Raw genomic sequence first — 25142 nt, forward strand, 5'->3', positions numbered from 1 at the left:
GACGGACTGGTTGGATCTCCTTGCAGTCCAAGGGACTCTCAAGAGTCTTCTCCAACACCATAGTTCAAAAGCATCAATTCTTTGGCACTCAGCTTTCTTCACAGTCCAGCTCTCACATCCATACATGACCACTGGAAAAACCATAGCCTTGACCAGACGGACCTTTGTTGGCAAAGTAATGTCTCTGCTTTTTAATATGCTATCTAGGTTGGTCATAACTTTCCTTCCAAGGAGGAAGCGTCTTTTAATTTCATGGCTGCAATCACCATCCACAGTGATTTTGGAGCCCCCAAAAATAAAGTCTGACATTGCTTCCACTGTTTCCCCATTGATTTCCCATGAAGTGATGGGACCAGATGCCATGATCTTAGTTTTCTGAATGTTGAGCTTTAAGCCAACTTTTTCACTCTCTTGTTTCACTTTCATCAAGAGGCTTTTTAGTTCTTCACTTCTGCCATAAAGGTGGTGTCATCTGCATTTCTTCATGTCTGTGCTTCTGTGTGGTCTGTCACAGCCGGTGTGTTTGGCCCCCCCAGGCCCACATAATTCTCCAGGCAGTGCTACTGCAGGCGGGTGCCGTTTTCTCCTCTGGGCTATCTTCCCCACCCAGGGATGGAACCTGCGTCTCTTGCACTGGCAGGCCGATTCTTGACCCCCTGGCGCCCCCTGGGAAGCCTGTAGTGGAGGAGAGCCGATGAACAGGGTTGTGCTAGTTTCAGGTGCACAACAGAGTGACCCGGCTGTCCACACACGTGCATCCTTCCTCCCCGACTCCCCGCCCATCCCGGCTGCCACGTCACACTGAACAGCGTTCCCTGTGCCGTACAGTGGGTCCCTGCTGGCAGAAACTGTTTTTAAATAACTTTTTTGGATTCTGAAGGGTCTGAATAACTAGTATGAAGAGGGCCATCTGATGATACACATGGAGATCCTCTTGGCGTGGAAAACTGTGGTCTCAGGGAGGATGCATTCATAGCTTGATTCCCTTGATGTTTGAACCCCTCGGTCTTACAAGATCCACGATACAGACTTCCTTTTTCTTTTTTTTGCAGAGTCCGGTCAGAGGTGAAAACACCGTAGTGATTGCCAACACAGATGCAGTGCCCGTGGGCGACGAAGACGCACCGTTTCCCCCGCTGAAATCAGAGGACAGCGGCATCGGGCTGAGCGCCTCGTCGCCCGAGCTCTCAGAGCACTTGCGGGTGCCCCGGGTTTCCCCGGACAAAGACGACGTCTGGAAGAAGGGCGGGAGCATGCAGAAGACGTTCCTTTGCATCCAGGAGCTGATCGCCACCTTCGCCCACAAGAACATTTTCGGGGCGCAGCTGACAGCATCCGGGGAAGAGGCCAAGTCAGCGGAGGAGCCTGCGGGCCGGCGGGATGAGAGCGGGAAGGGCTCATGGGAGGCCCGGCCCCTGGGCGGCGTGCCCCAGTTCAAGCAGATGCTCTCTGACCTCTTCACGGCCCGAGGGTCCCCCTTCAAGGCCAGGAGTGTGGAGCTGCCCTCACCCCCGCCCCACAGCCCTGGCCACAAGAAGGACGAGGGGTGGGCCGTGGACCAGGTGGTCCTTGACCTGGGGGGCTCCCGGGAGGGCGTCCGGGAGGCCTTCGCAGCCGCCTGCCACCTGCTTCTGGAGTGCGCCACCTTCCCCGTGTACCTGTCTGAGGAGGAGATGGAGCGGCTCTGTGAGGCCCTCTTCCAGCCTCCGGGTGAGGGGCGCCCCGGGAGCCTGCCGGGAGGGGTCGGGGAGTCTCGGGCCCCTGAGGGTTATAGAGGAGTTAAAATTTCACAGCGACTGAGAGGGCGCTGTCTGCCCACCCCCATTTTCCTTCCTTGTTTCGTAGTTACTGTATACGGTTTGGGTTTGTCTTTACCAGACGGAAACCTAAGGAAGCTCCCTCTATATCTTTACAATTCCTTTCTTTTCTCTTTTGGCTGCACCTCATGGCATGTGGGATCTTCCCTGTAGGTAGTTCAGATGATAAAGAATCTGCCTCCAATTCAGGAGACCTGGGTTTGATCCCTGGGTTGGGGTGATCCTCTGGAGAAGGGATCATCCACTCCAGTAGTGTTGCCTGGAGAATCCCCATGGACAGAGGAGCCTGGCGGGTCACAGTCCATGGGGTCACAAAGAGTCGGACACGACTGAGCCACCAACACTACACTACGTGGCATGTGACATCTTAGTTCCCTGACCAGGTATTGAACCCACGCCCCCTGCAATGGAAGCGCAGAATCTTAACCCCTGGACCACCAAGGAAGCCCCTGGGTCTGTATTTTTTAACCTTCGGGTGCCCAGCACAGCCTGTTAAAAGGTCTGAGACATAAAAGGAGCCTCACCCTAGTCAGTACATAGACTGTTTCGTGAGACCTGTTACTAAAGCTTTATGTGTTGTGTGCCAGGGCTCCCATAGCAAAGTACCACCCACTGAGCGGCTTAAACCACAGAAATGTGTTGTCTCACGGTCTGGAGGCCAGAAGTCTGAGGTCAGCGTGTTGGCAGGGCCGCGCTCCCTCTGAAGGTGCTTCAGAAGGGTGTGTTCCGGCCACTCCTCCAGCCTCTGGTGGTTCCTAGGCCGGTGGGAACCCAGCCCTCATCTTGCCATGGCATTCTTCCCTTGTACATGTCTGTGTTCCCGTTTCCCTTCTCTAAGATGCCCATTCGGCTTCCCAGGTGGCGCTAGTGGTAAAGAACCCGCCTGCCAATGCAGGAGACATAGGAAGCACGGGTTCAATTCCTGGGTCAGAAAGATCCCCTGGAGAAGAGCATGGCAGCCCACTCCAGCCTTCTTGCCTGGAGAATCCCATGGGCCGAGGAGCCTGGTGGACTGCAGTCCGTAGAGTTGCAAAGAGTCAGACACGGCTGAAGCGACTTAGCACGCATGCACTCAGGGCACCCGTTATATTGGATTATACCCACTCCTTCTCTACCAGGGCCTGTTTTAAGTCATTACGTCTGCGACCAGTTTCGCAAGAGGGTCGTTCTCAGGTCCTACGGGTTTATAAACTTCAACATAAGAATTTCTGTGAGGACGCAGTTTAAACTGTTACCGGCAGCACGTTAAGCCCAAGCTGCCACAACAAAATACCATAGGCTGGGGGACTTAAACCGCAGAAATGTGTTTTCTCACAGCTCTGGGTCTAGAAGTTTGAGATCAGGGTGCCAGCATGGTCGGCGTCTGGTGAGAACCCGTCCCTGTGTTACAGACTGCCACCTTCTCACATGTTCACATCCTGGGATGTGTGTGGGGGCGTGTAGGGGGTCTTTCTGGTGTCTTCTAATAAGGGCTCCAATCCCATCATGTCGGCCACCCCTCAGGACCTCATCTAGACCCAGGCACCCCCTCCAAATACTGTTACCCTGGGGAGCTGGGGCATTTGCATGTGAATTTTGAGCACATGCGGTTGAGTCCATTGCAGGCAGTGAAGACTTTAAAGAAAAAAGGATCAAGGGGAAGGTGTAAGAAAAGAAGAGTGATTAAGTTGGTAGGAGCTGAGGGTGAAGATTTCCCCTCTCATTATCACCTCTATTAAACGTTCCATGCAATGTGTCTCTTGACTCCAGAGCTGCAGATGACAGTATACTTGGAAGAAATGCATTTAGAATTGATATCTTCACTATATTTTTAGCCTCTTGTAAAGCTAATGCCATGCGCCCTACCACCAAGAGAACTCTGAAAACACGTTCGAGCTCCGCACCAACAAGTGTAACTTTTCCTATATGTAAATTTTACAAGTATTTTCATTCAGATTTTACTGTGTTTACATTTTGTGTCTGTGTGTGGCTGTACTGGGTCTTTGTTACGGTGCATGGGCCTTTCATTGCTGCTCAAGGGCTTTCTCTAGCTGTGGTGAGTAGGGGCTACCCTCTAGTTGTGGCCTACAGGCTTCCCGTTGCGGTGGCGTCTCTTGTTGCAGAGCGCAGGCTCCAGGGCGCGAAGGCTTCGGTCATTGTAGGGTATAGGTTTAGTTGTCTCAAGGCATGTGGGATCTTCGCAGACCAGGGATCCAACCCGTGCCCCCTGTGCCGCAGGCAGATTCTCAACCACTGGACCACCGGGAAAGTTCCATCATTGACAAAATTTTTAAACAAGAGAAGCATGTTTTGAATCATCTCAAAGCCCCAAGAGTGACATTTGCAGAACTTGAACAGTCTGTTAGCACATGACTTTGGTCTCATCGGTCCCCTGGCCCTGAATGGGGACAGTGGACTGTGTCACCACCGGGAGGTTATCACACTGCTATGCAGGTGGCCTCCTGGATTGGAAGGTCTTAGAGGCCGCTGGCTAGTGAGCCAGTCTTGAGAGGTTTTTGTGTGTCTTCATCCTCTCTGGTTGTCATCCTTTCAGGAGCAGGCGATTCCGGTTTTCCACCTTGGCTGAAGTCCCTGATGACCATCTGCTGCTGTGTAACTGACTACTACCTCCAGAACGTGGCCATCTCCACCCTGCTCGAAGTGATCAACCACTCCCAGTCCCTCGCCCTCGTCATCGAAGACAAGATGAAACGCTATAAAAGCTCCGGATACAACCCATTTTTCGGCAAGCTGCAGATGGTGACGGTTCCTCCCATAGCTCCAGGAATACTGAAAGTCATTGCAGAGAAAACAGACTTCTATCAGGTATTTCCCACCAGGAAGAGGAAGGCTGGGACCCTGAGACCTTCTTCGCAGACTCTTTCTTTGAAGTTGTCCCTGAAGTTTTGGGGGTGGGGTGGGTGGATGTGTGTGTGTGTGTGCACGTGTATGCATTCAGTTGCCTAGTCATGTCTGACTCTTTGTGACTCCATGGACTGTAGCCCACCAGGCTCCTCTGTCCATGGAATTCTCCAGGCAAGAAGCCTGGAATGGGTTGCCATTTCCTTCTCCAGGGGATCTTCCCAACCCAGGGATTGAACCTGTTATGTCTTGCATCTCCAGCATTGACAGGCGGATTCTTTACCACTGCGCCACCTGGGAAGGCCTAAGGTTTTGGTGGTGATGACAAAGAATATGGTGCCTTGCGTAGCAGCCAGAGCAGGTGGCTGGAGACCTGGGGCTGCTTTGTCTGTCTCTAACCCCAGCTCCTCAGAGAAGGCAATGGCACCCCACTCCAGTACTCTTGCCTGGAAAATCCCATGGGTGGAGGAGCCTGGTAGACTGCACTCCATGAGGTCGCTAAGAGTTGGACACAACTGAGCGACTTCACTTTCACTTTTCACTTTCATACATTGGAGAAGGAAATGGCAACCCACTCCAGTGTTCTTGCCTGGAGAATCCCAGGGACAGGGGAGCCTGGTGGGCTGCCGTCTATGGGGTCGCACAGAGTCGGACACGACTGAAGTGACTTAGCAGAAACCCCAGCTCCTGGCAGTTTCTGGCCCCGCAGCAAGTGTTCAGTAATATTTGTGTTCAGTTTTAGGCTGACTTACTCCATAAGTAAGAATTGCTAACTTATCTAAATACACAGAAAAAGAAACTCTGTCCCACTTTGTGAGATTTGAGGCTTTGAGGTTATTTAGCCTCAAGGAAAACTTCAGTTGTTCAGTCATGTCTGACTCTTTGCGATTCCATGGACTGCAGCACGCTAGGACTCCCTGTCCATCGCCATCTCCCAGAGTTTACTCAAACTCATGTCCATTGAGTCGGTGATGCCATCCAACCATCTCACCCTCTGTCATCCCTTTCTCCTCCTGCCTTCAATCTTTCCCAGCACCAGGGTCTTTTCAAATGAGTCATTTCTTCGCATCAGGTGGCCAAAGTATTGGAGTTTCAGCTTCAACATCAGTTCTTCCAATGAACATTCAGGACTGATTTCCTTTAGGATGGACTGGTTGGATCTCCTTGCAGCCCAAGGGACTCTCAAGAGTCTTCTCCAACACCACAGTTCAAAAGCATCAATTCTTCAGCACTCATCTTTCTTTATAGTCCAACTCTCATATCCATACATGACTCCTGGAAAAACCACAGCTTTGACTAGATGGACCTTTGTTGGAAAAGTAATGTCTCTGCTAAGAGCTTGCTCTAATTCATATCCATTAAGTTGGTGATGCCCTCCAACCATCTCTTCCTCTTAGGAAAGCTTAGTACTTGTCAAATGTGAGAAAGATTATTGCTGAAGATGGCGAGCAGTTGTTGTCCATCTTCCTTGGGGACAGAGTAAGAAAAGGTATTATAGGGCTCAATCAACTGCAAGAAGCTGAAAGCTATTCCAGCTAGCTCATGAAAAACAAAACAAAACTGAGGTTTATTATAAAGATGGAGCCCATGCAAGGCCAGGGTTGGGAGTGGAATGCCGCTGGCTCTCACGGGCCTCACCTGGGGAGCTGTCAGAGCCCAAGGCTCCTGTCCACGTCTCCCTGCCAGCCAGGACCTAACCTGCTTGTCACTTGACCTTCAGTCAGCCTCAAGACCCTCAAGCTTGGTTGTCAGAGCTAATGACACTGGCATCTCTTTTTCACAGTTCCGAGCTAGCCTTTCAAGGCTCTTAAATAGGCAGTCGGCAGGGCACGCCTGGGTCAGGCGGCTTCTGCTGTCCAGTCCACCACAACAGTGATCCAGGCCAGGGCAGAGTGGTCATGCGGTGTAGACAGGGACAGGGTCACTCACCAGGGCCTCTAGGGGGAACGCGTTTCCCCTGAGGGGAGGAGGGGCGCCAAATGCCCTGCAAACTCGGAGACCCTGAGGAAGAGAGATTCTCGATGCTTTATGTGAGGTGCGGGAAGTAAACTCTCCTTTGAGGACTTGACAGCCCATCCTCTGAACGGCTGTTGAAGTGGGCTAGCTTTTACCTATTGGGTTGACCTCTCCTCAAGCAAGTCATGTAGCTGAAGCCATCTCCAGCTTGGTTCTGCCCTCTCCCCCCACCTTTTTTTTTTTTTATTTATCTGGCTGTGCCAGGTCTTAGTTGTCACATATAGTATCTACTTTCCTAACCAGGGATCAAACCTGGGCCCCCCTCTCCCTGCATTGGGAGTGTGGAGGCTTAGCCACTGGAACACCAGGGAAATTCCTTTTTTTTTTTTTTTTGTTAACAGCATTATTTAGATATAATTCACCCAGTTCAAGTACACAATTCAGTGGTTTTTACTATATTCATAGAAATATACCATTTTCCTTGTTTTCTATGTGTGATTTTTTTTTCCCACCTGTTTCCCCTTTTTTATGTTCTTTTTCTTTAAGTGCTCTTTTCCAGTGTAATGTTCTAATCCCCTTATTGGTTTTTTTTCAATGTATTTTTGGAGTTTTTTTTTTTTTTTAGTGGTTAGTACTCTTAAGGTTTACCGCGTGCATCTTATCAGAACTGACTTCACTTCCATTCTGAATTCCTGGGAGTTGTAGAATTCCTGTGCCTGGCAGGCTGCAGTCCATGGGGTCGCAAAGAGTCAGACATGACTGACTGGCTTGACCCTTCTTCACCTCTTGAATAGCTCTGCTCCTCTTCCCTTTCTTGTGCTGCTGTTATTATGCATAGTACATCTAGGTATGTTATAAACTGAACAAGATGTGGCTGTATAATCTTACGATATTTTAAGAACTTGGTAAAGGAAAGGAAAACAAGTATATATGCATAGAGTTTGGTTGTTCAGTTGCTTAGTTGTGTCCGACTCTTGGTGATCCCATGGACTGCAGCATGCCAGGCTTCCCTGTCCTTCACAATCTCCTGGAATTTGCTCAAACTTGTGTCCACTGAATTGGTGATGCCATTCAACCATCTCATCCTCTGTCATCCCTTTCTCCTCCTGCCTTCAATCTCTCCCAGCATCAGGGTCTTTCCCAGTGAGTCGGTGCTTTGGATCAGGTGGCCAAAGTAGTGGAGCTTCAGCTTCAGCATCAGTCCTTCCAGTGAACACCCAGGACTGATCTCCTTTAGGATGGACTGGTTGGATCTCCTTGCAGTCCAAGGGACTCTCCAGAGTCTTCTCCGACACCACAGTTCAAAAGCATCAATTCTTCGGTGCTCAGCTTTCTTTATAGTCCAACTCTCACATCCATACATGACTACTAGAAAAAGCATAATTTTGAGTAGATGGACCTTTGTCAGCAAACTGACCTTTGTCTCTGCTTTTTAGTATGCTGTCTAGGTTGGTCATAGCTTTTCTTCCAAGGAGCAAACATCTTTTAATTTCATGGGTGCAGTCACCATTTGCAATGATTTTGAAGCCCGAGAAGATAAAGTCTGTCACTGTTTGCATTGTTTCCCCATCTGTTTGCCATGAAGTGATGGGACCGGATGCGATGATCTTCGTTTTTTGAATGTTGAGCTTTAAGCCATCTTTTTCACTCTCTTTCACCTTCATCAGGAGGCTCTTTAATTCCTCTTCTCTTTCTGCCATGAGGGTGGTGTCCTCTGCATATCTGAGGTTATTGATATTTCTCCCAGCAATCTTGATTCCATCCTAAGGTTCGTCCAGCCCGGCGTTTTATATGACGTGCTCTGCATGTAGGGCTTCTCAGGTGGCTCAGACGGTAAAGAATCCGCCTGAGATGCAGGAGACCCAGGCTCAGTCCCTTGGTTGGGAAGATCCCCTGGAGGAAGGCATGACAGCACACTCCAGTATTCTTGCCTAGAGAATTTTGTGGACAGAGGAGCCTGGCAGGCTACAGTCCATGGGATTGCAGAGAGTCAGACGTGACCTAGCAACTGACGCTTTCACACTCTGCATGTAAGTTAAATAAGCAAGTTGACAAGATGCAGCCTTGACGTACTCCTTTCCAGATTTTGAACAAGACTGTTGTTGTGTGTCCCCGCTCTGGCTCTCCTCACTTGTGGGTCCAAGTTCACGTCTGGTACTGTTTCTTTACTCCAGTCCACCTTCGCTTGTACTGTTGTAAAATACATCTCCACAAGTGATGGGACTGGCAGTGCAGTGTGCGCCTATTGTTTTATGCAACTGGTTTTTAAAATTATTTGTAAGAAGAGAAGAGAAGGAATATGCATTCATGCTGTCTCTTTATAATTACATAATTACTGTTTCTGATGCTCTTTTCTTTTTGTATGGATTCAGATAACTGTCTTGGGTCAATGATTTACACCCTGAAGAACTTTTCCATTAGTCTTGTAAAGTAGGGCTGCTAGTAACAAAATCTGCTAGATTTTCTTTATCTGGAAATGTCTTTATTTTTCTTTCTTTTATATAAGATAGATTTATGGGATATAAGATCATGTTTGTTTGGTTTTTTTTGTCTTTCAACACGTTGAATATAAGAATAAGCCCACTTTAATCTTTTCCACATACACTTGATTATAAAATATTTAAAGCAGCACTTGTTTAGTAATCCATAACAAATGCTCAGCTAAATGTTTGAGTGAACGTACATTTGAATTAATTGTTTGAATATGTCATCCACCAGTCTTCTGGCTTCCCTTGTTTCTGATGAAAAGTTGGCTGTTACCTTACAGGGGTTTGCTTGTAAATTATCAAATCAGTTCTTTCATGTTACTTTCAAGATTTTCTCTGTCCTTTGTCATTCCACTAGGATGTGTCTGGGTGTGTATCTCTTTGTATTTATCCTTCTTGGAATACATTGAACTTCTTGGATATGTAGATAGAGATTTTTCATCAAATTTGGGAAGTTTTCAGCCCTTATTTCTTTAAATATTTTTCCTGCTCATTTCTTTTTCCCGGCCCCGCGCTCCACTTACGTGTATGCAGGTGCCCTTAATGGTGTTCTGCATGTTTCTCTAAGGCTTTATTCATTTTTCTTTTTTTTTTCTATATACTTCAGATTTCATGATTTTTATCAGTCTTTTTCATTGACTCTTCTGCTAGTTCAAGTAAATTGTTGAGCCCCCTCTAGTGAATTTTTCATTTGTTATTGTACTTTCAACTCCAGAGTTTCTTTTTTGTAATAATTTCTAACTTCTTATTGTTATCGTCTATCTGATGAGGCATTGTCATCATATTTTTTTTTCTTCTTTGACCATGGTTTCCTTTAGCTATTCAAACACATTTATAATGGCTCCTTTGAAGTCTTTGTTAAATCTGGTTCCTCTCTTGGCTTGTACTGTCTGCTTCTTTAATCCCTGCGCGTGGGTCATATTTTCTTGCATCTTTGCCCTGTCTTGTAACCTTGATTGAAGGCTTTGTGTTCTGGCATCTCCCTCCAACTCCACCAGTGACTTGTTGTCTCTCTTGTTTGTTCAGTGACTTGACTGTTTTAGTTTCCCCTGCAGGGTGAGGCATTTGCTGCTGCTCCTTGGAGGCTGCCGCCTTCGGAATGCGCAGCCACTCTTGAGATGATGGTGATTTTAGCAAGATTTTCATTGACTTTCCCTGATTTCTGTTAAACTCTGTTGGTATCACACCCAGATATTAGGCTCCACTAATCACTGGATGATGGCTCTATTATTTTTAGCAATTCCCCAGGGCACAAATTACTCCACAGCCTGATCCAGTTTATACTCTTGACTCAGGTAGGTTTTTTCTTTTAATGTTCGTTTATTTGTGTGTGTGTATAGAACTATATTATCTTTTTGGCTGTGTTGGGTCTTAGTTGTGGCATGCAGGATCTCTGTTGTGATGTGTGGGCTTCTCTTTGCAGTGTGCAGGCTGACTTGCCCTGTGGCATGTGGGATCTTACTTCCCTACCCAGGGATGAACCCACACCCCCTGCATTGGAAGGCAGATTCTTAACCACTGGGCCCCCAGGGAGGTCCCTGTCTCAAGTAGTATTTTGAGGCCAGTCTTAGAGATTTGTTTTGACATAGGAGGATTTTTCGTAGCTCTCTGTGTCCCTGACAGCTCAGTTGGTAAAGCATCTGTCTGCAATGCAGGAGACCTGGTTCAATTCCTGGGTGGGGAAGACCCACTGTGGAAGGGATAGGATACCCACTGCAGTGTTCTTGGGCTTCCCTTGGGGCTCAGCTGGTAAAGAATCTACCTGTAATGCGGGAGACCTGGGTTCAATCCCTGGGTTGAGAAGATCCCCTGGAGAAGGGAAAGGCTGCCCACTCTAGTATTCTGGCCTGGAGAATTCCATGAACTGTATAGTCCATGCATTTGCAAAGAGTCAGACAGGACTGAGTGACTTTAATAAGATATTAAGATAAGATGTGTCCCTGTTTATTTCCGGTAAATGAGCTGGCCTGTGGTGTAGCTTGTTGCTATCATGGAGCTCACAGCCTCCTCTTAATTACTTACCATTAAAATCTCTTGTTATTTCTGAGAGCACTCCTAGGCTTGACCTTATCCTACACTCTGTTCCCTTACAGAGAGCTGTGCAACTCTGTTTTGTGGCCTGCCTGTCCCCCTGGGCAAAATCTCTGAATCCTGTTGTGCAGGAAGAGCTGTAACTGCGTCAGTTGTCTGCTTCTCTTGGTGTGATTTCCTGGCGGGGTGGTAGTCTCTGGTCTTCTGGGTGTGCGTCTTTTCCTCTCCTCATGAATGATCCAAACCCTCCTGTTCTTAGCCTGCTATGCTTGGATAGAGCCTCCACCCAAGAGCCAGGGCAGAGGAGTAAAATACTGGAGGCCTGTTCCTCCCAGGGAGATGCAGAAGCCTTATTAGCTGGGGAGCTGGGAGGAAGGGAGGCCCATCTTCCTGGCCACCCCCTATCAAGTCAAGCTGGATTGAGAGGTGGGCAGGTCGTAGTTGAAGTGCCATAGACTTGTTGCTTCTTGTGCTGGAATTTTCGTAGATTCTCTTGAGTTTTTCCTCATTTCTTGAATGCCCTTAGGATGATGTCCAGCAACTCTAAATGGCTGGCTGTTTTCTTTTTCTATAATTTTCACTGGGAGAGGGTCCATGGTTTGTTCAGTCTAGCCCCATTTATGATGTTGGGTCCTGGCAGATCCTGGATTTAGTTGTTCTTCAGCTTTTGCCCCTCGTTCTTCCTGTCTTCCTTCCTACCAAAGTTGAGTAACAGTATAGATCTTGACTCTGTAAAACTTGGAACCACAGCGACTGGGCAAATCTTTTTTCCTGGTCCTGCATACATCACAGAGTTTGGCAAAGCTCCATCATAGGCACAGAGACGAAAAAAGCAGAAAAAATTTCATCCATGAATTCTTGGAAGGCTATTAATAGAATAAAAATGATAGCACTCAGTACTTTGCTCTTGTTTGGGTATGCTTTTATGAGTTCTTTCTGAAGCCTTGATTTTTATTTTTATTCAGATTTAGTATGTACCTGAGCATGTACTGCTTGCCAAGCACTGGAGCATACATTATATATTAATGTTACCAGGTTCTCAAGAACGAGGCAGGGCTGAAGCCTACCTGCATTGAGATGCTGGAACTAGAGATGGTAAAGTAACCTATACAGATAGCCAGGGTGCGCCCCAGGTTCTCAGACTCCAGGCCTCGGGCTGGTTCCAGATCCTCTAGCCTTTTTCTTGTTCCCATGGAACAGCTTACATACCAACGTTCATTCTGCCTACAGTGCCAACAAGAGTAAGGTCAGATGTCCCAAGAGTGCCCTGCCCTTGCTAAGTAGTAATGGCAGATTGCCAGCCACTAAGAAAATGTCCAGGGCATAGGGACTGAGAAGGCAAAGATGATGAATGGGCAGGCGTGTTTTTTGTGATCAAGTCTCAAAAACCCTCCAAAAAAACTTTAAACCTTCCAGATGGAGCATCTTACACATAAATTTGCCCTAGGGACTGAAGGCAAAGGGACTACTTTATTTTATCTGAAAATGACTTCAGTTAAGTCACTCAATCGTGTCTGACTCTTTGCGACCCCATGGACTGCAGCACGCCAGGCTTCCCTGCCCATCACCAACTCCCAGAGTCCACCCAGACCCATGTCCATTGAATCGGTGATGCCATCCAACCATCTTAGCTATTCAATAAACTTTCATCACTTAGTTTAGCACAAACCCTAGACATATAAGTTACTCCTATCTGGAGAGACTGTTTTAGACATTCCTGAAGCATAATTATTCTTAATAAAGTTTATCTAAAACCTCATATCTCATTTACATTCTTTTAGAAGTTTCTTCACTCGAGGTTCTTTCCTTGCTGACCAACTTGTAAAAGGTATAACAATATTTAATTTATATTAAACCTTCAGTTCAGTTCAGTTGCTCAGTCATGTCCGACTCTGTGACCCCATGGACTGCAGCGCACCAGGCCTCCCTACCCATCACCAACTCCCGGAGCTTACTCAAACTTATGTCCATCGAGTCGATGATGCTATCCAACCATATCATCCTCTGTCATCCCCTTCTCCTCCCACCTTCAATCTTTCCCAGCATCAAGGTCTTTTCCAAGCAGTCAGTTCTTCGCATCAGGTGGCCAAAGTATTGGAGTTTCAGCTTCAGCATTAGTCCTTCCTAGAAGGTCAATATATAAGATTTCAGTGAAGGAAGAGTTTAATGCAATGAAGTGCTTACTTTACAAGAGATTTTCTGCTAGTCAGGAGGAGCTGATGTAACCATGAAGGGATTTAGTGCTTTTCTAGATATGAAAGTGAAAGTCACGTCCAATTCTTTGCGACCTCATGTACTATAGAGTCCATGGAATTCTCCAGGCTAGAATACTGGAGTAGGTAGCCTTTCCCTTCTCCAGGGGATCTTCCCAACCCAGGGATCGAACCTGGGTCTCCCGCATTGCAGGTGGATTCTTTACCAGCTGAGCCCCAAGGGAAGCCCAAGAATACTGGAGTGGGTAGCCTATCCCTTCTCTAGCGGATCTTCCCAACCCAGGAATCGAACCGGGGTCTCCTGCATTGCACGTGGATTCTTTACCAGCTGAGCTATCAGGGAAAGCCCTTTCTAGATATGAAGAGATGCAAAGGTGGGGATCCTGAAGTCAGTTCTTGAAAATATCTATCTAAAGACCTGTCCCACCAGACTCCCTGGAGCACAGAGTCCCCGCATCCACCCCGCAGTCCTGAGGGTCAGCGGCTGCAGCAGCACAGAGCTCAGTCTCCGGAGAGGCAGGTGGCAAATGCCCTTGTTCTGTCGCTGGCGATGCTCTTGGCAAGTGTCAATTTGTAGTTGACAGAAGTTTTTTGTATGAAGTTTATGTGTAACTTGATAACTGGAACTCACATTTCCTTAAGTAAAAAATAAATAATGGTTAGGGACTTAGGCCAGTCAGTGGTTAATTTGATCTGTGCAAAGAAGAGTTTTATCAAACAGAAATGTGTTAGTGGCTCAGTCGTGTCTGACTCTCTGCGACCCCATGCACTGTAGCCGTCCAGGCTCCTCTGTCCATGGGATGGCAGAGTCTCACCTCTGTCATCTGCAGCTGATGACAGTCTCACCTCTGTCCAGGTGAGAACACCGGCATGGGTAACCATTTCCTTCTCCAGGGCATCTTCCCGACCCAGGGATCGAACCCATGTCTCCTGCACTGCAGGTGATTTCCTTACCACCTGAGCCACCAGGGAGGCTCAGAAATAAACGAGTCAAAAGAAGTTCTTGTAGGTCTTAAAACATCATAATCTGTCAGACATCATCTTTTTCCATGACCCCCCAAAAAATGCCTTTAGAAATTCCCCCTCCTAGGAGTGGGACCAGCCTTCTTTCTGAGTCTCACCCCGGTTGGTCCAACTGGTGTCCCCGGGAACTTGGGAAGGGGCTGCAGCCACTCGCAGACGTCATATGTTTAAAGAGCTGAGATCGGAGTTGAGGAGATGAAGGACTTGATCCTGGGATACAGTTTGGGCCCCGAAGATAAGCCAGGCCTCTGCTACAGCATTGAGCATAGAAATGGGAACAAGCAAATTTGTGGGATTAAAGCTGAACACCAGTTTGAGCCAACCACCAGTGGTAGGGTGCTAGGGTGTCTACCCCAGGACAGCGACCACCACAGATCGCCCCCAAACTTCCTAGAGGGTGTGACCCTGGCACCCCAGCGTTGGCAGGTGGGGAGCTTTGGTGTGTGCTAGTTGAGGGGACGTCTCCATCATCGACAGGTGCTTGCTGCCAGGTGATTCCCCTCTGAACGTGGCGATCTGGGCTAGAGCGTCCCAGGTGGGCGATCCCCACATTTCACCTGTGCCGTTACCCTCGCCCGGTGGCTCCTGAGGGGCCTGTGATGTGGTTCATTTCACCTGGCGGTGGTGGTTCTTTGTGTATTAAGGATGCTCACATAGCAAAGGTAGGCAGGAACCGGCAGCTGGGGGCCGGACCGGCCTGCCAAAGGAGGAAAGGGGCAGGACTTGCCGGTGTTCACGCTGTCTCCCCTCCGTCCAGAGGGTAGCTCGTGTGCTTTGGAATCAGCTGAACAAGGAGACCCGGGAGCATCACGTCACATGCGTGGAGTTGTTCTACCGGCTGCACTGCCTGGCCCCCACGGCCAACATCTGCGAGGACATCATCTGCCATGCCCTCCTGAACCCCGACAAGGTGAGTCTCTGCAGCCAGCGACCCCCATCTGACCCCAGTCCTGACACCCCGCCCCCCGCCCAGGTGTCACGTGGCAGCATGTGTTAGTCATTCAGTCGTGTCCAACTCTTTGCGACCCTACAGACTGTAGCCCGCCAGGCTCCCCTGGCCATGAGGATTTCCCGGGCAAGAATACTGGAGTGGGTTGCTATGCCCTCCTGCAGGGGATCTTCCCGACCCAGGGATCGAACCTGGGTCTCCCACATTGCAGGCGGATTCTTTACCATCTGAGCTATCAAGGAAGCCCTCAGGCAGACTCACCTGTATCCGACAGGAGTCTTCTGGGGCGCAGTGGACATCCTGTTTAACGGACAGGTGTGTTGCCTCAGCAGCATTTCAATACATCAATAATTTCAGGACCGGAAGGCCTACAGAAGCGTGAGCCACCCCGTGTGTCGTATTAAAGCTTACCAGGGACATCTGCCCAGGCTCCCGTGATGCTTGCAGGGCCCCCAGAGCTCTGGGTGAAGCAGGCAGCTGCAGAGACCGTGTCACCCCCGGAGCCCTGGCTCTGCACTGCCGTCAGGTCCTGTCCTCTAAGCCGGGGGTCCCCAGTCTTCAGGCTGCAGATGGGAACCTCCTGTGATATCAGCGGTGGTATTAGATGAGAAATGAAGGGCACGATAACTGTCAGTGATCATGGAATCATTCTGAAACCATCCCCCAACCCCAGTTCATGGAAGAAAGTTGTCTTCCATGAAACTGGTGCCACAGAGGCTGGGGATGACACTGCCAGAGGCCACAAGGAGGCCATGCCCTTTTTCTTCCCCAGTCGCAGACCTGGCCGTGGCCCTGGACTCCAGTGGTCGTGGAGTCTGGAGCATGGACTGCCCCGAGAGCGCGTCCACAGCAAGGAGGGCGAGGAGCGGGGTCCTCCTCCTCCCTGCTCCGCCGGACACCAGGCCCTTTAACTTGGGCACCTCTGCCCTGCCTGCTGTCTTTCCGCTGAGTTCTCATTTGTCATTTAAACAGGGCTTGCTGCCCCGAGAATGCGTTCTGTTAAGACAGAAACCAGGCGCCTCACTCACGTTTTCTCTCCTGTTCAAGGGAACCAGGTTGGAAGCTCTGTTTCGATTTTCTGTCATCTGGCACCTGACCAGAGAGATCCAGGGCAGCAGAGTGACGTCTCACAATCGCTCCTTTGACAGGTGATGGGGGCTTCTTTTTTTTTTTTTAAATAACTTTACTCTTAAAGGAAAAGGACACTTTGGGAAGGTGCTGGGTCAGCATGCCAGGCTGGGCTCGGGGAGATGCATGAAGTGGAAACCAAGCCCCTCAGCCCCTGTGTTCTTGATGCGGAGCAAGGATTCCTGGGATCCCCTCAGTGAATTCAGGCCAGACAGGTGTGAATAACTGGTAGGGGGTTTCTTGCCTTGATTATGGAAGGAGGAAGCCCCGCGTGCCTCGGAGTTACCTGAGGAGCCGGCAGAACAAGCTCCCCGAGGGGGCTTGGTAGGAAGACGAGGAGGGGTAAATCTTGGCCAGGCTTCCCTGGTGGCTCGGTGGTAAAGAATCCACCTGCCAGTCAGTGCAGGAGATGCAGGTTCGATCCCTGGGTCGGGAAGATCCCCTGAAGAAGGACAAAGCAACCCACTCCAGTATTCTTGTCTGGGAAATCGCATAGACAGAGGGGCCTGGCGGGCTACCATCCACGGGGTTGCAAAGAGTCGGACACACCAGAGCACGCATGCACGCACATGGATCTTAACTGGGGTGGCGGCCACACTGGGTGTGTGCGGCTGCGATGTCCTCAGTCTCATGCCCAGAACCGTGCATTTTATTACAGGCATGCTCTGTTCTACATTGGTTTTTAAAAATCCCTTACCTTGTTTCTTGTAAGCTTCCCTGGTGGCTCAGAGGGTTAAGCGTCTGCCTGCAAGGCGGGAGACTTGGGTTCGACCCCTGGGTCGGGAAGATCCCCTGGAGAAGGAAAAGGCAACCCACTCCAGTATTCTTGCCTGGAAAATCCCATGGACGGAGGAGCCTGGTGGGCTACAGTCCGTGGGGTCACAAGGAGTCAGACATGACTGAGCAACTTCACTTTCGCTTTTACCGTGTTCCTGGAGCCCTAGATGTGGGGTCAGACACGCAGCCTTGGAGAGATGCCAGCTGGTCCTAATGCACCCCACCGCCCCCCCCCATTTGTGAGGAGACCGGGGCATCAGGATTTTTAAAAGCTCCCCTGACTTAGCAACTCAACAACAAAGCAGCAACAGTGACCCTAGCTGGAAGCAGGGTTGACCTTGTGGTCCTCATCTGCCTGGGCATGCAAGTCCAGCCCCCTGGGTGGAGCTCCCCGAGGGTGTCCTGAGCACCCTGACGGTGCGCATCCACAACCCCCCCGACCCACGGCAGGTCCCTGTTCATGGTGCTGGACAGCCTGGGCAGCTCGGACGGGGCCATCGGGGCCGCCGCCCAGGGCTGGCTGGTGCGGGCACTCTCCCTGGGTGACGCGGCCCGCATCCTGGAGCCCGTGCTCCTGCTCCTGCTGCAGCCAAAGACCCAGCGGACCGCCATCCACTGCCTCACGCGGGAGAACTCGGCGGGTGAGTACACCGCGCGGGAGCCCGGGGACCCTGGGCCCAGGGGGAGGGAAGGGGCAGCCAGGACCTCCCTGCCGCCCTGGGGCCGCAGTCAAGGCACTCAGACTGACAGGATGGTTTCGCCAGATTCGAAAGCTGGGGGAGGTACTTTGTGGGGCCTCCTAAAATTTCCGGATCAGATGAACCAGCACTTCGAAATGCAGTAGTAGGTTTGTTGTTTTCACTGAAAAATATATGATATCCTTTTTTATATTAAAAAGGAAAATACTAGCAACCCATGTTCCAATAAATATAGCTGATTCTTGGTTCTTTTGCTGGAGAAAACAATTCAGGTGCATCCAAGGTAGTAGGAGAGAAAAACAGACCATCCATCTGAAGGTCCCCAAGGCCACCTCTTCACTTAGGAAGGAAGTCTGAGGTCTGGTGTGAAGGTCATTTTGGGCTGGGCAGACTAGCTCTTCTCAGACCTGGGACGGGAGAGCAGAGGTTTTTCCCAGGTATGAATGATCGAGCGTGTCGAAACCTGCATGTAAGCTAATCAGTCTTGCTATATAAAAATCACTTCTGCTCAAGAACCGTCAACAAGGTAAGTGGTTTCTATCTGCTCTCCAAGGTTCTTTCCAGCTTTAACCTGAAATCAGAGAAGAAGAAACAGACCTCTGGGCTCTGAGAATTTTCAGAGGCATCTTTAACTAAATTTTAAAGAATAGAGATAGAAAAAGAAAAGAAAGACTGAAATGAAACCGATGATTTCAATTTCAGTGATTAATACTTAGTACAGTTTATGGTCTAACATCACTTTGCACAATAGGTGTATTTTATGATTTCCTGCAGTTAGTCCTCTAAGCAATGGCTTTACAGACTTTAACTAGTTTGTTTAGCTTAGTGGGTTGTAAATACTCAGTGTTCGTCAGTCTCATCTTAACAGAGGAACGCAGCCCAACACCTAAATAAGCAAAGATTCCCAGGTGGCTTCCTCTCTTTGCAAGGTTCCTTGCCTGAAAACTAGGAGGCATTTTATTACTCCACACTTACAAGAAAGTAAAATACAAAGAACTGTAAACTATAAAAGTTTGGTCTTCATTTATGGCAGCTCAATTTTGAAGCATTTCTTTGCTTTAACAAGAAACTAGAGCTCGTCGGGTGTTAAAGGTCTCGGGGCACTTCCTGCTGCGTCTTCTAATTCCTGTCTAATGCTGCCTGCCTGTTAAGAAAAAAAACGTGTCTTCTCTGCCCTGTTCGCTCCCTGGGAACCACCTGAAGGGTTCTACTTCCCCTCCTTGCTACTGCAGTAGTCCTTTGGAAATCTCATTTTTAAATACTGTTGTGAACAACTGGAAGCTCATATTTCTAATATCTTATCCTTCCTTCTTTCCTAACCTGGCTCAATGTTCATGGAATAGATTTGTTGAAAGCTGCCTATTAAAAATGTTTGGCAGTGCGGAAGACATCTGGCTTTTCACTCCTTTTTAAGAGCCCTGAGCACTTTAAAGCATTGTGTTTAAAAGAGTATCTGTAAAAAGTGGACTTTTTTGAACAGCAAGATTCTGCAGCTTGCTGTTTTCTTTTAATACTTAATATAATCTGGACATTGCGCCATATCAGTGCATGTAGATGTGTCTTTAGAAAACCCAGCAGTAGCCTTCTGCATGCCTGCACCATGAGGTTTCAGTCTTCTTACTTTGTGGATGCTTTGTTTTTATACAGCACATCTCAGCAATACCCTTTCAATTTTGAAAAACCTTCTATTGACGTTTCTTTAGGGTACCTTTTTTTGAAAGGAAGGTCCTGGGAGAAAACAATAGGCATTTTTATAGATCACCCTTCCCCTAAACTTGGTATATTTATATTTTCTATGATAATATAACTAAATTATCCAGCTTCTTGAACATTTTAAAAGACCTGTTCACTTTGCTTGTCTGACTTCCATCTGTAATGTAACCTAGACTCCAGTGTTGTCGTTTCATACAGGAGCTGTGTTTTGTTGTTTTTTTATGCTTTATTTTTTATTGCAGTATTGTTGATTTATAGTGCTACACAAGTTTCATGTGGATAGCATAGTGATCCATGATTTTTAAAGGTTACATTCCATTTATGGGCTTCCCTGGGGGCTCAGTTGGTGAAGAATCTACCTCCAACGTGGGAGACCCAGGTTGGATCCCTGGGAGGGGAAGATCCCCTGGAGAAGGAAATGGCAGCCCACTCCAGTATTCTTGCCTGGAGAATTTCAAGGACAGAGGATCCTGGTGGGCCACAGTTCATGGGGTCACAGAGAGTCAGACAGGACCGAGCCTCTAAGCATACTCAATTTATAGTTACTATGTCATATTGGTTATATTCCCTATGTGAAAGTGAAAGCCACTCAACCGGCCATGAAATTCTGCAGGCAAGAACACCGGAGTGGGTTGCCATTTTCTCCTCCAGGGGATCATCCCAACCCATCCACGATATTGCCAAGAATTTGTCTTGGCCTTTCCCCACCCCCATGGAGCGTTTTACTAAAATTGATCTTCCTGCCTCCCTTTAAGACCAAGATCACCGTGGAACTGCCTGTCATAACTAACCCTTCTGTGCTCAAGCTGTCTGTCGTTCTGTCCCTTGCAGAAGACTGGCACCGCTGGCTCAACAGAAAGCAAGCCTCGTTCGCGGAGGCCTGGGACGCACCCGAGCTGCCGGAGGGCGGCTGTGAAGACGGCGCGCTCCTGAGCCAGCTCACCACGGTGGACCGCGAGGCCATCTGGGCCGAGGTGGAGACGGAGCCCGAGGCGCGCCCAGCGAGCGGCGAGCCCCACGAGCACGACCGCCCCCCGCGCCTCGAGGACCTGCCCGACGGGCTGGCCCGCACTGCGGCCGAGGACGGCAGCGAGCGCACCGAGTCGGCGGACACGACCTCCGGCGCCACGGACAGCAGCGAGAACACGTCCTCCGTCTCCTCGCCGGCGCACGACCCACAGGAGCTGAGCGGCGGCGAGCAGTGCTGCGCGCCCCTGGCCGCAGCCTCCCGGGCCCCCGGCCCGCAGGCGGGCGGCCCCACGTGCCTGGTGCGCTCGGACTCAGACCGGACCCAGGCCTCGGAGTCGCTGCAGTCCAGCGATGACGAGGCGGCCGCGGAGCTCCAGGCGCTGACGGCGGCCCGGCTGCGAAAGCAGCAGCGCGAGAGGCAGGCGAGGCTGGAGGCCCTGTTCGCGCACATCCTGCTCTACCTGCAGCCCTACGACGCGCGGCGGGTGCTCTACGCCTTCTCGGTGCTGGAGGCCGTGCTCAAAACCAACCCGCGCGAGTTCGTCGAGGCCGTGTCCAGGACCAGCGTGGACACCAGCGCCACGGCGCACCTCAACCTCATCTCCAACCTCCTGGCCCGCCACCAGGAGGCGCTGGGGGGCCAGAGCTTCTACGGCAAGCTCCCGAGCCCGCCCTCCAGCGCGTGCCCGCACTCGCTGCTCATAGAGCTCCTCACCTATCTGTGCCTCAGTTTCCTCCGAAGCTACTACCCTTGCTCCATGAGGGTCTCGCACCGGGACGTCCTGGGCAACCGGGACGTGCAGGTCAAGAGCGTGGAGGTGCTGATCAGGCTGATGACGCAGCTGGTGTCGGTGGCCAAGGCGGCCGAGGGCAGGAACGTGGAGTTCATCCAGGGCCTGCTGCAGAGATGCCGGGTCCAGGAGTTCGTCCTGCTCTCGCTGTCCGCCTCCATGTACACGAGCCAGAAGCGCTACGGGCTGGCCACGGGTGCGCCGGGCGGAGCCCTGCCGGAGGAGGGCGTGCTGGAGGAGCACGTCATCAACCTGGGCCGGGGCCAGGTCTGGAGCGAGCACCCGCTGCAGATCGAGCTGCTGAAGCTGCTGCAGGTGCTCATCGTGCTGGAGCACCACCTGGGCCAGGCGCCCGAGGAGGCAGAGCAGCCGCCCGACCTCCCCCGGGAGTGGCGGCGGGCCCTGAGCTTCCAGCAGGCCATCAGCGCCCTGCAGTACGTGCGGCCCCACCCGCTCACCTCGCAGGGGCTGCTGGTGGCCGCCGTGGTCAGGGGCCTGCAGCCGGCCTACGGCTACGGCATGCACCCGGCCTGGGTCAGCCTGGTCACGCATTCCCTGCCGTACTTCGGAAGGTCCCTGGGCTGGACGGTTACACCCTTCCTTGTCCAGATCTGCAAAAACTTGGACGAGCTGGTCAAGCAGTATGAGAGCGAGTCGGTGAAGCTGTCCATCAGGTACAGTGAGCCGTGAGGCAACTGGTACTTGTGTGCTGAGTCCCTTCAGTCGTGTCTGACTCTCTGCGACCCCATGGACTGTAGCCCACCAGGCTCCTCTGTCCATGGGATCCTCCAGGCAGAGATTCTGGAGTGGGTTGCCATTTCCTCCTCCAGGAGATCTTCCCGACCCGGGGATAGAACCAGCATCTCCTGCGTCTCCTGAGTTGGCAGGCAGGTTCTTTACCACTAGCGCCACCTGGAAAGAGGCATTGTTACTGCTTTAATTACAGCTTTTGTCATCAATGTCTGGCTGATTGGCCCTCGCCATCAGCTGGGGGGTCATTTCAACCTAATCAGAAACCTAGGTAGCATTGTCAGGAGAGGATAACAAGGAACTGAAGGTGGATTCCTTTAATTTTAATTCAATATGACTACCCAGGCCAGATCTGGGTTGTAGGACAAGTCAATCTGTCTCCATTATTTTTGCAAAACAGAAATAAAAGTGTGAATCCTCTGCACAGAAATCCTAAAACATCTGGAAACATTTTTCCAAAGCGACCAGATAAATGTAAAACAGCTTGAAAGAGGCCTGTCATTTTTGCAGCGGTGTTTCATTATGAGAGCCCCAGTTTGTTTTAAGATGGTGATTTCTCTGTGGTTTCTCTGTTTAGGATTAAAAACTTTTCTGGCTTCATTCTTAAAGATTCTCAAAACTGGTTTCTTGTTTCTTCACCAAAGCATAACCTCCAAGAGGGAAAACATCTCCCCGGATTATCCACTCACTCTGTTGGAAGGCCTAACAACCATTAGTCATTTCTGTCTTTTGGAACAACCCAACCAAAGCAAAAAGGTAAATTGCTTTTTTTCCCAAGTTCGAGGCAGTTTTCATATATTGTTTTGTCTTCTTTGGGATTTTGTCTGTTTTCAAATAAGAAATGTATGTATGTATGTAATGCAGACATGTATGCCAATATTAATGCCAAATAACAGATATGCAAATAATGCAAGAGTGTGTTCAAGTATATGTGCAAATGTATGTATGTAAGTAACACACATGTGGTTTTGTTCTCACTGGTCACTCTGTGGGCAACTTCAGCCCTTGCCCAGTGTGGCACAGAATGTGATCTTTTTTCCATATATTTTTTTTACTTGACTTTATGGAGTTTAAAGGCATTTTATGTCTTGATTACTCTACCCTAGAAAGTGAAAGTCACTCAGTCATGTCCGACTCTTGGGGTCCATGGAACCCAAGGACTGTAGCCCACCAGGCTCCTCTGTCCATGGAATTTTCCAGGCCAGAATACTAGAGTGGGTAGCCGTTTCCTTCTCCAGGGGATTGTCCCAACCCAGGGATCAAACCCGGGTCTCCTACAATGCAGGCGGATTCTTTACTACCTGAGCCCCCAGGGAAGCACACTCTACCCTATCTGGGATTAAATTTTAGAACAGAGCTTGTACTTTGGTTGAGGGACTGGCAAAGTTTGTAATGAGCCTCAGACTCACACACATCCCTCTCTGAAGGGAAGTCATGGGTTTAAATGCTCAGGGAGGCATCTTATTTCTAGACCACCCGTGGGCCTTGCCCTGGGCAGTGCTCCAGCCCAGACTCCATCCACCAACCCCAGGTTCCTCGTGGAAAGGGAAATGCTTCTGGGTCTCACATGTGTTCATCTCTGTTTTTCAGACCTCTGCTGTGACCGACCCTACCAATCTGAAGAATGCCAAGAATGCTATTCTGGAAGAGCTCCCTCGAATCGTTAACACCATGGCCCTTCTCTGGAATGTCCTCAGGAAGGAGGAGGCTCAGAAGAGACCCGTCGATCTCCTCGGAGCCACGAAGGGATCCTCTTCCGTTTACTTTAAAACCACCAAAGTGAGAGAGCTTCCTCTGTGGGCTTACGATTTCCTTTGTCTTGCATTGTCCCGCCAGAAATAAAAATACGCAGGGGTGTATACATACTTAATCAAAGACCATGTGCCCAGAGAAACCCACGTTAGAAGTCCTGTTACAAGTAAACCGGAAACAGGAATCTCCAGTTTGTTTATTAGAGTAAGCCTTATATTCATGGGAAGAAGGCTTTTGTGAGTACTTTTCAGTTTATTTTTTCCTCTTTGGCTATTTAGAGAAATTATCTTTGGCTGTGCTGGGTGTGCATTGCAGCAAGCGCTTTCTCTAGTTGCGGGGAGCAGTGTCTATGCTTCATCGCGGTATGTGGGCCTCCTATTGCGATGGCTTCTCTTGTCATGACTACGGACTCTCTGGCTTGCAGGCTCCAGTCGCTGCAGCTCCCGGGATCTGGAGCACAGGCTCAGTAGTTGTGGCAGAAGGAGTGAGTGAGTTGCTTGAGTGAGTTGCATGTGGGATCTTCCCGGATCACGGCTTGGAACCTTGTCTCCTGCATTGGATGCTTGACCGCTGAGCCACCAGGAAAGCCCCGCAGTCATCAATTCTTGAGCCAGGCATTGATGACTCAGGGGAGGCCTGGGAGGCGAAAGCTTTTCCACAAACAAGAGGCCAGCAGACAACAAGCAGGGAGGGATCTGTCCCAGGAAGTCCCCAGAGGGTCCCGCACCACGTTAAACCCTTGACTCTCCCTGGGAGGCACCCAGGCACGTAACTCAGTCTATGATCGCCATGTCCCATGGCTCCCAGTTGTCCGGCCGTGTCTCCTGTCCGCTGAGCATGGCTGGCATGTGCCCTCAGGGCTTACCGCTGGCTTCTGGCAGCCTGGGTTGAGCAGAACAGTCAGGGCCCAGGGACCCAGGTCACCTGGATTTGGCTCCCTGCTCAGCTGCTCTGTGGGACCTTGAGCATGTGCATTAAACCACTGTGTGCTGTTTCCTCCGCCGGAAACAGGATGCTGGGCGTCATCTGAGCACTCTCTATTTACTGGCGTATTCAGTCCTCACCTGCAAGGCAGGTGCTATTATATTCCCAGGTGACAGGTGACGGGTGTAGAGAGAGCATGTGATTCTTTTCTGTGGTCAGCCAGGCAGTCTGACTCCCAGATCAGCGGGCTTTTAGGTTCCGGGAGGCACAGGTAGCCTCCAAAAATTTTCTATCGGTTCCAGGGATGACCTCCAAGGGAATCTG

General features: G+C 50.0%; 1 protein-coding gene across 3 annotated transcripts in view; it reads left to right on the forward strand.

Annotated features, from left to right (window-relative positions):
* Window positions 1–25142, forward strand: part of DOP1B (DOP1 leucine zipper like protein B) — a 125372-nt gene that overhangs the window by 63968 nt on the left and 36262 nt on the right. For all 3 annotated transcript variants that reach the window (XR_011487420.1, XM_070466955.1, XM_070466956.1), the window contains exons 14-21: window positions 1053–1710; window positions 4351–4622; window positions 15125–15277; window positions 16364–16464; window positions 17672–17862; window positions 20464–22066; window positions 22787–22898; window positions 23733–23921. Coding sequence is in view for 2 of the 3 variants with exons in the window: in XM_070466955.1 (XP_070323056.1) it covers window positions 1053–1710; window positions 4351–4622; window positions 15125–15277; window positions 16364–16464; window positions 17672–17862; window positions 20464–22066; window positions 22787–22898; window positions 23733–23921 (3279 nt within the window). In the remaining variant the exon portion in view is untranslated. The remainder of the gene's footprint in view (window positions 1–1052; window positions 1711–4350; window positions 4623–15124; window positions 15278–16363; window positions 16465–17671; window positions 17863–20463; window positions 22067–22786; window positions 22899–23732; window positions 23922–25142) is intronic.

The sequence above is a fragment of the Odocoileus virginianus genome, chromosome 4 (assembly GCF_023699985.2).
Source record: "Odocoileus virginianus isolate 20LAN1187 ecotype Illinois chromosome 4, Ovbor_1.2, whole genome shotgun sequence".
Classification (NCBI taxonomy): Eukaryota; Metazoa; Chordata; class Mammalia; order Artiodactyla; family Cervidae; genus Odocoileus; species Odocoileus virginianus.